Raw genomic sequence first — 15,433 nt, 5'->3', positions numbered from 1 at the left:
GATAATTTTTAAGGCAGAGATAGACATGTTCTTGAGTAGAACGGGTGTCAAGAGTTATGGGGAGAAGGCAGGAAAATGGGATTGGGTGGCAGAGTTCAGCCGTGATTGAACGGCAGAGTAGACTTGATGGGCCGAATGGCTTAATTCTACTCCTATAACCTGTGAACTTGAGAGCTGCCGGAGGAAGCAGTTGAGGCAGCGTTTAAGAAACATTTAGACAGGTACATGGATAGGACAGGTTTGGGGGGGGGATATGGGCCAAACACAGGCAGGAGGGACTTGTGTAGATGAGACATGTTGGCCAGTGTGGGCAAGTTGGGCCGAAGGGCCTGTTTCCACACAGCATGACTCCATGAGTCTATGTTCCAAACTAAACTAAACTAATCACTGCATTCATCTGAAATTAGAAGAATAACTGCACCTGATAAGTTGTTAATGAACTGTAAAGTGCTTTGAGATGTCAAGAAGGTCATGTACAACTCCATGTGTTTTCCTTTGGCCATTTCTCCTGTCCCCCATTTCACACACCTTTAAGTCTCTGTCTGCAAATTTTTGGAACATATTAGCATAAATCTTCTTGTTCTTCTCATGATGTTCCTTCATTCTCTTCTGGCACACGATGAGCTGAGTCTTTGCAGCCTTGTTTTCGGGGTTGACCTGCAGCACCCTCTGGAAGTCAGCCTTTGCCAGATCAAACTCGTTGACGCAGAGCCTGGCCTCCCCGCGTCTGTACAGCGCCTTCTCATTCACTCTGTCCATCTCCAACGCCTGGACATGAATGGAAAAGAAAGTTGAGTTTTAAACCCCGCTGAAAAATGTGCAGTACGAATCCCCCACCGATTTTCCGGCACCTCCTTCAATCCGGACAAAATGTCACCAGAGCGCACTTGAAATCCCTCCCGGAAGTCCCCCCGCAAATGAGACGCCTATGCCGGGTGAGGCGGTCGATCTCGCCCTCATCGGGACTTCTGCGGCCGATCGGCGGGACGAATTTGACCCCCTGCGGCCGGTGCCCTGGAACTCCAGCCCAGCCTTAGCCAGCAAATCCTTTCCCATAGCCGACTTCTTGGGTTTATAGGTTAATTGGACTCGGTAAAATTTACCACCTCTTCGTTTTTAGGGAGTGGATTGGAAAATGGTTTAACATAGAACAAGTGCAAACGGACATCATGGAATCAGTGGGCCGAAGGGCCCGTTTCCAAGTATATCTTTCAATATATCTTTCAAGCCCTCCCTTCACCAACTCCAGTTTAAATTCCATTTGGAATATTTGGGAGGATCAAGAAACCAAGAACCAAGAATCAATAAATCATTAATCAATCATCATGGTGGGGCAGAGGTAGAGCTACTGTATGGCTTATGTATGGCAATCATCTCACTGATCTGGATGCAAAAAAAGAATCTCACTGTACCTTATTACAGGTGATAATAAAGGAACCATTGAACCACCTCACTAAGAATGTATTTGAGGCAACAAGTCCATTAAGTCCAAAGGTGCTCACCTTGTCACAGCTCTCCACAGCCTTTGGATACTCGTTCAGTTTGAGGTAGCACATTGCCACGTTTAAATGTGCCGCCAGAACCAGGGCCTTGGCACTCTGACTGTCCTCTTCCCTCCGGCAGTGTTCCTGGTGCAACCACACCACGATCTTCCTGTACTGGATCTGAGCCTGTTTATATTTGCCATGCTGATTGTGAGAGGAAAAAAAATCCAGGGGTAAGGACACATTTAGAACCAGGCTAACTTACATCAGCACCAAAACCCTGACACAGAAAATAATTCAGAAGGAGTTTTTTTGCATAATTTAATAATTTCCAAAACAGTCGAATGTGGTTCAGTTTCGTTTAGTTCAGTTTAGTTCAGTTTAGTTTATTGTCACGTGTCCCGAGGCACAGTGAAAAGCTTGATAGCAAAAAGCTGTAAAGCAAAACTGCGTGAAAACAGTCCCTTCGGCCCACTGGGTTCGTGCCAGCCATGATGACACCCCATACACTAGCACTATTCTACACACTGGGGACAATTTACAATTTCCAGAAGCCAATTAACCTACAAACCCTGTACGTCTTTGGAGTGTGGGAGGATCCGGAGCACCCGGAGAAAACCCACGCGGTCACAGGGAGAACGTGCACTCTCCGTACAGACAGCACCCAGGTCAGGATTGAACCCGTGTCTCTGCCGCTGTAAGGCAGCAACTCTACCACAGCGCCACTGTGCTGCCCTCCCAACGCATCCTCCAGGAGATCACATGGTTTTAGTTGAGATGTTCTTTTGAATGTGATGCATGGCCATTGCTCTTACGTGGGACTGTCTTAATGGAGTGGAGTGTCTTTTTACCCCAATACATTAATAGACACAGAAGTTAAACTCAACCATTCACTGAGGGCAGCCGCATATACACTCAGTCAATGTTACAAACATTCATAAATTCATATTCATAAGTTGTAGGAGCATAATTAGGCCATTCGTCCCATCAAGTCCACCATGGCTGATCTATCTTCCCCTCTGAAACCCATTCTCCTGGCCTTCTCCCCATAACCCTTAACACCCTTGTTAATTGAGAACCTATCATTCTCCACCTTAAAAATATCCATTGACTTGGCCTCCACAGCCTTCTGTGGCAATGAATTCCACAGATTCACCACCCTTTCGTGCAGGATATTTAAACCACTAATTAGACCCACACCGAAGATAGACACAAAATGCTGGAGTAACTCAGCGGGTCAGGCAGCATCTCTGGAGAGAAGGAATAGGTGACGTTTCCGGTCGAGACCCTTCCTGGCAGATCCATTGTTTCTGCCTGCTCCTGCCCCACTGAAATCATTTCCACGTACCTTGACTCTGTCCAATCCCTCCCGACCTATGTCCAAGACACCTCACAAGCCCTTCGTCTTATTAATGACTTCTGTGACCCATCCTCAGAGCAGACTCGATGGGCTAAATGGCCTAATCCTGCTCCTATGACTTATGATCCAAGGCGGCACCGTGGAGCAGTGGTAGGGCTGCTGCCTTAAGGGCCTGTCCCACTTACACAACATTTTCTGCGACTGCCGGCACCCGCCATAGGTCGCCAAAAATTTTCAACATGTTGAAAATTCAGCGGCGACCAGAAAGACGCTACAACTCTTGGGGTGTCTAGGAGACTACTCACGACCATACAGGTGACACCCTGGCGACATGTGTCACTGTGTCACTGGGTGTCACTGGCGGCATGTCGTGGGTGACACCACACGACACCCGCTACATGGCGCCAGGGTGTCGCCTGTATGGTCGTGAGTACAATCAAGCCGCCCATTGTGTACAGATACAGGATGAAGGGAGTCATGTTTAGTAACATCATAAAGTCCAATGAAAGATATTCCAAGGATCTCCAAAGAGGTGGGTGGTGGGTCAGGACCGTTCTCTAATTGATGATAGGATGGTTCAGTTGACTGATAACAGCTGGGAAGAATCTATCCCTGAATTTGGAGGTGTGCGAATTCACACTTCTGTACCGCTTGCCTGATGGGAGAGGGGAGACTCATCCTTGAATATGTTGGTGGCCTTGCCGAAGATGTATATAAGATTATGAGAGGAAAGAATGGGTGGACAGTCAGAACCGTTTCTCCCCTGGGTGGAAATGTCAAAGGCTAGAGCGTGCAGCTTCAAGGTGAGAGGGGGCAACATTTAAGGAGATGTGCTGGGCAAGACCCTTACAGAGGGTGTATTGCGTGCGTGCTTGCAACACCCTCACGGGGGTGGTGGTGGAGGCACATATGATTGTGGCATCTCCAAAGATGTACAGGTTTGTAGGTTAATTGGCTTGATTGAAATGTAACTTGCCCCTAGTGTGTGTAGGATAGTGTAAGTGTGCGGGGATGGCTGGTCGGCACAGACACGGTGGGCCGAAGAGTCTGTCTCCGCGCTGTATCTGTCAACTAGACTAAACTAAACTAAAATTAAGATGCAGGACATGCAAGGAATGGAGGGCTATGGATCACATGCAGGCAGAAGATAGTTGAACTTGGCAGGTACACAAAATTGCTGGAGGAACTCAGCGGGTGCAGCAGCATCTATGGAGCGAAGGAAATAGGCGACGTTTCGGGCCGAAACCCTTCTTCAGACTCCATAGATGCTGCTGCACCCGCTGAGTTCCTCCAGCAATTTTGTGTACCTTCGATATTCCAGCATCTGCAGTTCCCTTTTGAACAATTAGTTGAACTTGGCATTGAGTTTGTTATGGACATTGTGGGCCATGTGGCATTGTTCCTATGCTGTACTGTTATATGTTCTTTGAAGTCAGCGTATTACTAACGACGGATGGAGTTTCCCTAGAGGAGAACCTCAGAGCAGAAATACCTTAAAGTAGAACGTTCCCTTCTCCTTGACGATAACAGCTTGCTCCAGCTTCTCACGGGTATCCATTTCCCAGGATTCTTTTGCCTGTGTGGTAAAAAGGAGCAGTCCAGTCTGCACATTTTTAAAACAAACACGCGCGCGTGTGTGTGTGCCCGCTCCCAGTCTCCACCAGGGTGGCATGGTGGCGCAGCGGTAGAGCTGCCACCTTACAGCGCCAGGGACTCAGGTTTGATCCTGACTATAGGTGCTTGTCTGTACTGAGTTTGTACATTCTACCCATGACCTGTGTGGGTTTTCTCCAAGATCTTCGGTTCCCCCCCCCCCCCCCACACCAAAGACATGCAAATTTGTAGGTTAATTGGCCTGGTATAAAATGTAAAGTTGTCCCTAGTGTGCGTAGGACAGAGTTAGCGTGCGGGGATTGATGGTCGGCGCAGACTCGGCGGGCCGAAGGGCCTGTATTGGCGCTGTATCTCTAAACTAAACTAAACCAGGTTAACTCGCAAGAAGCAAGTCGGCTACAATTCTATCATCGACCTATTTCCCCCACCTCCATCATTGGCAGAAGCATCGCAGACCACGCGGTAGATGACATTAGCCAGAGGTCAGGGTCTGTGACAGGGTTCAGCTTGCAGTCGGTGTCCTGTTATTCTAGAGAGACCACCAGATCCATGCAAATCAAAAGATGCACAACAGAATCTCCTTGCAAACCTAGTGTACCGCAGTAATAAAAACAAACTGCAGGTGCTGGTTCATACCAAAGATGGACATAAAATGCTGGAGTAACTCAGCGGGTCAGGCAGCATCTCTAGAGAGAAAGGATGGGTGACTGGGTCTGAAAGAAAGGTCCCGAACTGAAACGTCATCTATTCCTTCTCTCCAAAGATGCTGCCTGATCCGCTGAGTTACTTCAGTACTTTGTGTCTATCTTTAGTGTGTAGCAGTCCAGGATTATGGTGATACCTATATGGTGATATCTATACCTATGCGATGTTGGAATCTAGGTGTCCATAAGGCCAATATTTGTCAACCATCCTCACTGCCCTTCAGAAGGTGAACTGATACAGTCCAGTCTCCATTGAAGTGTAAGGGTACCACACTTTGCTGCTTGCTCGGTAACTTTAGGAGGTTTTTGAGAGTCGGCCACATGAAGTGGGTCTGGGGTCAGACGCAGGTCAGACTAAGTAAAGGTGGCCTTTCCTAAGCGATTAAGGAGATCCAGCAGACCTTGGCGGACCAAGCCTCAGTGCTCATTCACCATCTCTACCATGTGAACCACTCACGTTTCTGCCTGCTATAGTTTGCTTTAGTTTAGATCTATCTGCCTTATCCTCTCACCTTCTCGAAGTTCTTCAGCAGGACCTCATAGTCCAACTCCGCGTTGGGTGGAATGTTGAAGCCCGGTTTTCCGAGATCTCCAAACCCATATCTACAACAAACAATTTAAGCCATTTTTATTTTTATTTTAATGCCGCAAGCTTAGAAACAAAGAATTGCAGATGCTGGTTTATACACCAAGATGGACACAAAGTGCAAGAGTAACTCTCTGAAATTACGGATGGCACGGTGGCGCAGTGGTAGAGTTGCTGCCTTACAGCACGAGTGACCCAGGTTCGATACTAACTATGGGTGCTGTCTGTACGGAGTTTGTACATTCTCCCTGTGACCTCGTGGGTTTTCCCCGGGCACTCCGGATTTGTCCCACACTCCAAAGACGTATTGATTTGTAGTTTGATTGGCTTCGGTAAAGATTGTAAATTGTCCCTACTGTGTAGGAAAGTGTTAGTGTACAAAGTGATCACAGGTCGGCGCATTCTCGGTGGGTCAAAGAGCCTGATCTGCACTGTATTTCTAAAGTTAAACTCAGTGGGTCAGGCAGCATCTCTGGAGATAAAGGATGGGTGACGTTTCGGGATGGGACCATTCTTCAGACAACTGAAAGTGGGGAATTGGGGGAGGGGGAGGGGAGGGGGGGAATTGATGAGCTGGAGGTGAGACAAGATGAGGACTAATCAAGGCCCGTCACAAATGACCACAGGCAGCGTGGTGTCCTGGTAGGCCCATTGTTGGACTAGGTAAGATGTGATCTCAGGAGGGATACAATGAAGAGAACCTTAGAACCGGCTAAACAACTTGGGTGGAGGGAGGGGGCAGGGGAGGGGAGGGGAGTGTAGGTAGAAGTTACTTAAAATTAAAGAATTCAACATTCACACCAAAGATCCTATAGCGGAGCAAGATAGATCACTCCTTCTAAATGCAATGGGCTGACGTGTAGTACGCAATGGAGCGGAACGTGGGCCTTTTTTTCATCCATTTCAGTAACCCGACCCGTGTAATCAACGTTGCGGGGGAACAGTTTGTGTTAATAAATTATAATTCTGAAAATGAGTAGAAGATTTTTGCCAAATAACTTTTATTTTTACGTGGATGTTTCCGTAATCGGCTTCCGTTTCCGCACTAGTTATCTTTGCTCCGCTATGGGATCTTTGGTGCGGAGACGGAAGCTGGTTACAGAAATGGGGCCGAAAATTACCCATGAATCTGCCCAAGACCGTACTACGACTTTTTCGTCAAGTGATCTATCTTGCTCGCTATAGGATCTTTGATTCACACCGCTGGGGTGTAAGCTGCCCAAGCGAAATATGAGGTGCTGTTCCTAGAATTTGCATGTGGCCTCCCTCTGGCAATGGAGGAGGCCCAGGACAAGAAAGGTCAGTGTGGGAATGGGGAAGGGGAGTTGAAATAGTTGGAAAAGCGGGAGATCGATTCGGACTCGGCGGACCAAGCGTAGGTGTCGAGGGAAACGTTTGTCAACTTCTTCCCATCAGACGTGACAAGTCCCACGCCAGAACATTCCTCCGGCCCGATCCTTCATGATATTGTTGGATGTCGTGGAGACTGCCTTTCCGCTCTTGCAGGGCCAGGATCGGAGCGTGTAAATAGTTGGGTTGGAGATGAAAGGTTTGCAGGGTCCAGTGTGTACAGAATGTCGAGTACTCTCTCCCTCAATCCCCCGAAGTAAATACCGTCCCAAGTATGACAAATAATCCCTTGCAGCTGGCAATATTTGCACTCTGCGCCCAGTTACCTGACAAGAAGCGTTGAAAGAAAAATGAAACCACATGCCTGAGTGAGAATTTTTTTAAACAGTTAAACATGTTGCTGTTTAACTGCACTTCTTCTTTCGTGTGGCGTGCACAGCCTAAAGTTGTTGGACAACTTGTTCTATTTGGTCTTCCGTTTGTGCACGTCGAGTTGATTGCATTAGTCGAAACAGGGCGGACCACATGAAGGTTGCAATCTTCCACCCCGTTTAACTGCATGAAGCAGAATGATTGAGGAGGGGAAGAGGAGGGGGGGGGGGGAGGGTGGGGGGGGGGATGACCAAAGCTTCTCCTGGCGTCCAGTTGCAAGTTTGGCCACGATAATGGAAGGGGTTTGGAAGGCTGTAAGGCTGTGAGGGTTGGGGAGGGTGGGGGAGATGGTTACGATGAGGGTGGTACAAGGGAAACGAGCAAACATGAGGTGATGAGCAATAATGATGCTCATTCATATTTTAGATTGAATATCTTGGTTTGGAGTTGTAGGTATAGATTCAAAACAATCAAAAAACAACAAACAAAATGATTTTTTACAGGAGCTTAAAGATCTCAAGGTTGTACCACGAGCAGGGTTTAGACGCGGCACGATGGCGCAGCGGTAGAGTAGCCGCCTCACAGCGCCAAAGTCTCGGGTTCGATCCTGACTACACCTACTGTCGACACAAAATTTATACGTTCTCCCCGCGACCGCGGGGATTTTCTCCGGGTGCTGTTGTTTCCTCCCACACTCCAAAGACGTACTGGTTCATAGGCTAATTGGCTTCAGTATAATTGTAAATTGACCCTGGTGTGTGTTGGATAGTGTTGGTGTGCGGGGATCGCTGTTTGGTGCGGGCTCGGTGGGCCGAAGGGCCTGTTTCCACTCTATATCTCTAAACTAAACGAAAAAACTAAATTCCAAAGATGTGCAGGTTTGTAGGTTAATTGGGTTCTGTAAAATCGTCCCTATATGTGTAGGACAGAAGTAGTGATCATTGGTTGGTACCGACTCAGTGGGCCGAAGGGCCTGTTATCATGCTGTCACTAAACTAAACTAAACCAGACTGAAAGTAGAGGGGTTTAGAGAATGTAGAGAGGAAAGTAGAAAGTAGAGGGAACACATCCGCATGCAGTCTGAAGAAGGGTCCCAACCCGAAACATCGCCCATCTTTTTTCTCCAGAGATACCCCAGCTTTTTGTGTCTATCTTCGGTATAAACAGGCGTCTGCATTTCCTTTCTACACATGACCATGACGTAACCCCGGTTTCCACACTTACTTTGGCTTCAGGTGAAGAATGCAATGCTCTCCCTTCTGCATTTTCTCCAAACCTTTGTCGACACCGATGGGAATATCTTGATCTTCCCCTTCTCCGACAACGATCCGAACCTCACGCCGGTCGAACAGGGCGCCATTGCACCGCCCTTCCACGTACACTGCAGGTAGACAAAAGAAAGATCACTGCAGCAACTCTCCGTACATTCCTTCTTGTCATTCTCCACAAGAAACTCTGTCATTTCAAATAACACGGAGGGTCGGGTAATTTATTTTAAATTCACAGAAACATTGTGGATTGGTCAGGGCTCAATGGTTCAATGGTTTCTTTATTGCCACATGTATCAAGGTACAGTAAAATATTTTTTTTGCATACTGCTCATCGAGACTATCACCATACTTAATTCTAAACATACATTGGTACCAGCTTTAATTTCTTGGGGCTGCACGGTGGCGCAGCAGTAGAGTTAGTGCCTTACAGTAGCAATGTTACAACATTTTGAGATTTTAAAAATCAAGTCTGTAATTTATCCCATCAGATAAAGCATAAAAAGAAGTTTAATTTGACACCTAATTCACTTTCATATCTTCAGTATTAAAATAGTTATGGCCATTTTCATACTCGGAAATTAGCATCTTGTTCCCTATTGCTTTTTCATTGACTTAACACAAAAGCTGTGATCGAGAACAGTCAAAAGCCCATAACTTTCTTAAAAATTAAGAGAACTGAAAGAAATGTTCAGTTATTGTAGATTGAAGCATTCTGAAACAAATATGATACAATCTTACTTAGATGACTTGAAATTAAAGCATATAATTAGTTAGTTACCTAATTGTAGCTAATTACAAAATTCAATTACTAGATCTAAACATCTATCCATTTCTTAAGAATAGATTAACATTTTTAAACAGCCTAAGTGTCCAAATAACATTCACACAAGAATTCGCAATATAACATCATTTTTAAATCTCATTGTCATGGGTTTATAGGCCAAATGGAAGGAATTTAATGTTTAATACCTGTAAATTAATGGCCATTAAAATCAGCTTGCGAGTGGGTTTTTCTGGAACGCGACCATTTGGAACGTTGCAATTGTGGTGATTTAGTCCCCATATCGGCAGCAAAAACACTGCCGGTTCATTCGGGGGAAAAAATCACCGTTTCGCAACTTAAAATGTGAATTAAATGCATCTTAAGAAACACTTTTATACATAAAAATAAACTACTTTCTTTTACCTGTCCCCTACGTAAAATCCGGCCCCGTTGTCGGCATTGACAGCTTCAGAAGCTGATTTTAAAATCACTCCAGCAATTAACTTGTCGGGCGAATTTAAAAAAAAAACACATAGAACGCCCGTCGGAACGATTCTTCGGCAACAACTTGCACTCCAACAAATATAATCCAGGACCAGGTCGGAAAAAAAAGCATTTTAACCCCCCCCTCAAACGCGCCAAAATCGCGCACACGGCCAGTGGCAGAATTGCAGTGCCGCTGAAGGTAAGTATTGTAACATACCTACTTACAGCGCCAGAGACCCAGGTTCGAACCTGACTACGGGTGATGCCTGTACGGAGTTTGTACGTTCTCCCCGTGACCTGCGTGGGTTTTCCCCGGGATCTCCGGTTTCATCCCACACCCCAAAGCAGTACAGGTTTGTACGTCAATTGGCTTTGATAAAGCTCGTAAATTGTCTCTAGCGTGTGGGATAGCACTAGTGTGCGGGGATCGCTGGTCAGCGTGGACTCTGTGGGCCAAAGGGCCTGTTTCCGTACTGTATCTCTAAACTAAATTAAAACTATAAACACAATCCCCGATGGTACACTGAATGTACTGAACGGCCCACGGAGTCTATATGCAAGAGGCGCCATTTTGGCGGCATTTTACAGTCCCAGCTAAGGCCCGTTGCAGCCATCGCCTCCATTCCGGTCGTCCTGCAAACTGTCATCCCTCTCCTCACGCAGCCCTCTTCAGCCCTCGTTCCCCAGGGGAGAAGGGGTAGGGGGAGAAGGGGGAGGGGAGCGCCTCCCACAGCCGACCTTGAGAACGGGAAGGTAAGTTCCCCCCTCCCCTCCCCTCCCCTCTCCCCGGCTCTACTTACTGGGCCCAGCATTTAAAGTTGGGCCGTTAAAGTGTCTGGAAGATTGGAGAGAATGTGTAAGCACCAATGAATGGTTGTTAATGTCCTTTGCATCATTCTATGTTTATCTGTTCTTTTATTGCTTTTATGAGCCTACTAAGTTGCAGCAAGTAAGAATTTCATTGTTCCGTTGTCGGTACATATGACAATTAAACACTCTTGACTTGACTCTTTACTTGTCTTGAAACATTAAATCCTTCCCTCTTTCCCTGTCAAGTGTCAAGAGAGAAGCAAGAGTATTTTAAATGTCATATGTCCCAAAGCTGAATAATGAAATTCCTACCGGCAGCAGCAGAATACCAGGTTTGTATACGCACTGTTCCCAATAGATAATATAATAAAAAACAAATGTGGTGCAAAAATAATCAAAGCCCAATGTCCCTCATGCAACCCAGTCAGTTCGTTGCCATGCTGTGAGAACGGAGAGGTTGAGAAGGAGTTTCTTCCCAGAGACCATTAGGACTGTAAACTCCTATCTCACCAGGGACTAACTTTACTGAACCACTCTACTGCTTTTTTTTAAAATCGCTGTTTTTTTCCCTTTTTCCTTCCGCCCACAATATTTAATATGTAAAAGAATATGTGATTCTGTTCCATTCTGTTTGTAGTTTGTTTGGTTGTTTGTTTGTTTGTCTTTTTGCACAAAGTCCGCGAGCATTGCCACTTTTCATTTCACTGCTCATCTCGTATGTGTATGTGACGAATAAACTTGACTTGACTTGACTAGTTGGAGTCCGTAGTGTTCAGATGGCTGTTGAGAAGAAGCTGCTTCTGAACCTGGATGTTTCAGACACCTGTCCCTTCTTCAAATGAGAAATTTGTCAGGGTGTTGTGGGTCCTTGATGATACTGGCTGCCCTTTTGAGGCAACGCCTCCTCTATATCCCTTCGATGATGGGGAGGTCTACCCACGATAGACTTCCTTTTGTAATCTCCTTCGTTCTTGGGCGTTCGAGTTGCCGAACCAGACCGTGATGCGACCAGTCAATATGTTCCGTACCATACACCTGTAGAAGTTTAAGAGAGTGTTCACCGACATACCGAATCTCCGCAATCTTCTGACGAAGTAGAGGCGTTGATGGGCTTCCTTTGTGCTTGCATCAAAGTGCTGGGTCCAGGACAGATCTTCAGAGATATGTCCTGTTATGGTGGCGCAGCAGTAGAGTTGTTGCCTTACAGCGCTTGCCGTGCCAGAGGCCCGGGTTCGATCCCGACTACGGATGCTGTCTGTACGTAGTTTGTACCATCTCCCCGTGACCGCGTGGCTTTTCACCAAGATCTTCGGTTTCCTCCCACACTCCAAAGACGTACAGGTATGTAGGTACATTGGCTTGATATAAGTGTAAATCGTCCCTGATGTGTGTAGGATAGTGTTAGTGTGCTGGGATCACAGGTGGGTGCAGACTCGGTGGGCCGAAGGGCCTGTTTCTGCGCTGTATCTCATAACTAAAAGATATGTACAACAGTCCCTACAGTGAAGATGTAGATCACAAACATGTCCGAGACACTACATTTAGAAAACATTAGGCTTGTCTTGGCGGAAAAACCAGATCAATTTCTCAAGACATGGACCCCCTTCACCGAATTCTTACAACAATAGCATTGGTGCAACACAAATTTAAATTTAAATTTAAATCCGACGTTGGGTTGGGTGAGGTGCGCAGGGGGACGAGGGGCAAGGTATATCTCCACCTTTCTTTTTCTTTTTTCTTATTTCTATATCTTTCTGCCACACAACTTTGGTAGTTTAGGGGTCTTTCTTTCGTTCTTTTTTAGATCTATCATTTCACTTTTTATTTTTCCTTTCTTGTTTTCTTTTTCTTTTCTTTTTTTGCATTTTTATAGTTTATGTTAAAAATGAAGCTGTACAATAATTGTATAATGTTTTATCTTTGTACAATTGCTTCTAATAACAATAAATAAATAAATAAACAAATAAATAGAATAGAATAGAATAGAATAGAATAGAATGCCATTTTATTGTCACTATACACATGTACAATGAGATTAAAAGCAGCTCGTACTCAGTGCAGACATGTAATTAGTTCAAAAAACAAAAAAACAAAACAAAAGGGGTGGGGGGGGGGGGGGGGGTGGGGGGTGGGTAAGGTGCACAGTTCTGCGGCGCTATAGACATATCTATAAAAAGACAATGGGTGAATAGAGTGAATAAATAGGATTCCTATATACAGTATGGGTTATTGCACATATTAAAAATTACAGTTACAGTACAAATTACAGTAGGTGGATAGATGGAAGTCCGGGGGTTTGGCTGTGAAGTCAGTGCATATGTGAGTTCAGGGAGGTTATGGCTTTTGGAAAGCAACTGTTCTTGAGTCTGTTTGTCCTTGTTCTGATGCACCTATAGCGCCTCCCTGAGGGCAGCAGGTCGAACAGGCCAAATGCAGGATGGGAGCTGTCCTTGATGATGTTCTTCGCTCTGCTGAGGCAGCAGGAGGTGTAAATGTCCTTCAGGGAGGGGAGAGGGCAGCCAATGATCTTCTGTGCTGCCCTAACTACCCTCTGAAGCCTCTCCCTGTCTGCCATGGTGCAGCTGCCGTACCATGCTGTAATGCAGCATGTCAGCAGGCTCTCGATGGACGAGCGGTAGAAGGTCAGCAGCAGGTTGGAGTCCAGGTTGTGGTTCCTGAGGACCCTCAGGAAGTGCAGCCGCTGCTGAGCCTTCTTGATTAACGCTGTGATGTTGTCTGTCCAGGAGATGTCAGCGGAGATGAGGACGCCGAGAAACCGGAAGGTGTAGACCCTCTCCACACACTCGCCGTTGATGTATAGGGGGACTAAGTCAGTGCTGTGCCTCCTGAAGTCGACAATGAGCTCTTTTGTTTTCTTGGTGTTCAGAGCCAAGTTGTTTTCTGAGCACCAGGCTGTCAACTTCAGGACTTCCTCTCTATAGGCTGCCTCGTCTCCCCTTGAGATGAGTCCGACTACTGTAGTGTCGTCGGCAAACTTGACGATGCGGTTGTTGTTGTGGGCCGGACTACAGTTGTGGGTGTAGAGACAGTATAGGAGGGGGCTTAGCACACAGCCCTGTGGGGAGCCGGTACTCAACATGCGAGTGGAGGAGAGATGGGGGCCGAGTCTCACAGTCTGGGGCCGGTTGGTGAGGAAGTCCTTTATCCAGGCACATGTGAGAGTGGGGAGGCCGAGAGTGACCAGTTTGTCGATGAGAATGTCCGGAATGATAGTATTGAAAGCTGAGCTGTAATCCACAAAGAGCATCCGGACGTAGCTCTGCCCCTGCTCCAGGTGGCTCAGCACAGAGTGGAGAGCTACGGTGATGGCGTCTTCTGTGGATCTGTTTGGGCGATAGGCGAATTGGTGGGGGTCGAAGTCTGGAGGGAGATAGTCCTTGATGTGCTGGAGGACCAATCTCTCGAAGCACTTCGTGATTACCGGAGTGAGGGCCACGGGACGGTAATCATTTAGGCTGGTGATGGGAGACTTCTTCGGCACTGGGACGATTGTGGCTGATTTTAGGCAGGACGGGATAACTGCCTGGTCCAGGGAGAGGTTGAAGATTCTGGTGAAGATGCCAGTGAGCTGGTGGGCACACGCTTTAAGCACCCTACCAGGCACTCCATCCGGGCCGGCAGCCTTCTTGGGGTTCACTGCCAGGAGCACCCGTCTGACATCGTTCTCCCTTACAGTGAGTGGAGTAGTACAGGAGCCAGGTGAGGGTGGGAGCAGGGCTGTAGCAGATGGGTGCTGCTGTTGTGATGTTTCAAAGCGGGAAAAGAAGCAATTTAGCTTCTCTGCCAGCGGCGCACTCAGGTCTTCTGTCGTTGTGGCACAGCCTCTGTAGTTTGTGATGTCTTGTATGCCCCGCCATACAAATAACTAAATAAATAGAGATATGAGAAAAAAGAAAAAAGCCCAGGAACTTGAAGTCAGTGACTCCATCCACCACCGGTCCATTGATGAAGACATGTTTGTGGATCCCCAGCCTATGATGGATTATTTGGAAAGGGACGCGCTCTCTCTGCTGCGTACAGGGGGATACCGTGTACTTGAGGTTGTCAATACCATATCCAATGCCCCTTCTGTACAGTGATCGTGGCCCAGGGATGCTCAAACCTCAATACCCACACTTGGATGCTCCCAATGTCACATTCACAGGCATATAAAATGGCATTCTCTTCCACTTCATGTGTGTGATCCCTGAGCCATGATATTATGCAACATGCTGTGATTGCTGTTGCAACTTCTCTTCTGTTAGCACTTTGCAATAACAATCTTTAATCTTGGAATATCTTCAGCACCCGCCCATCCTGGGCACAGGCGGAGACTACAAGTCTGGCTTACAGGCTACTAAGACCTCGACGAGGCCAAATGTGAGCTGAAACGGGTCCAAATAAATACCGTGCTTTCCCTGCACTTTCCCTTGAATTTGACGTTTATTTATCTGTAGACATTAGACTTTAAAGATACAGAGCGGAAACAGGCCGTTCGGCCCATCAAGTCGGCACTGACCAGCGATCACCCCGTACACCAGCATTAGCCTACACACACGAGGGACAATTTACAGTTTTACCGGCGACAATTAACCTACAAACTTGCACGTCCTTTGCGTGTGGGAGGAAACCG

At 46.8% G+C, this 15,433-nt stretch overlaps 1 protein-coding gene across 1 annotated transcript in view; it reads right to left on the bottom strand.

Annotated features, from left to right (window-relative positions):
• Positions 1–15,433, bottom strand: part of fkbp5 (FKBP prolyl isomerase 5) — a 69,278-nt gene that overhangs the window by 3,560 nt on the left and 50,285 nt on the right. The window contains exons 5-9 of the mRNA XM_033042767.1: positions 8,695–8,851; positions 5,675–5,765; positions 4,337–4,420; positions 1,503–1,688; positions 529–768 (exon numbers count right to left, since the gene is read on the bottom strand). Coding sequence (XP_032898658.1) covers positions 529–768; positions 1,503–1,688; positions 4,337–4,420; positions 5,675–5,765; positions 8,695–8,851 — 758 coding nt within the window. The remainder of the gene's footprint in view (positions 1–528; positions 769–1,502; positions 1,689–4,336; positions 4,421–5,674; positions 5,766–8,694; positions 8,852–15,433) is intronic.

This window comes from Amblyraja radiata, chromosome 24 (genome assembly GCF_010909765.2).
Source record: "Amblyraja radiata isolate CabotCenter1 chromosome 24, sAmbRad1.1.pri, whole genome shotgun sequence".
Classification (NCBI taxonomy): Eukaryota; Metazoa; Chordata; class Chondrichthyes; order Rajiformes; family Rajidae; genus Amblyraja; species Amblyraja radiata.
Note: the sequence above shows the minus strand (reverse complement) of the source record. Positions and strands in the feature narration are given on the sequence as shown.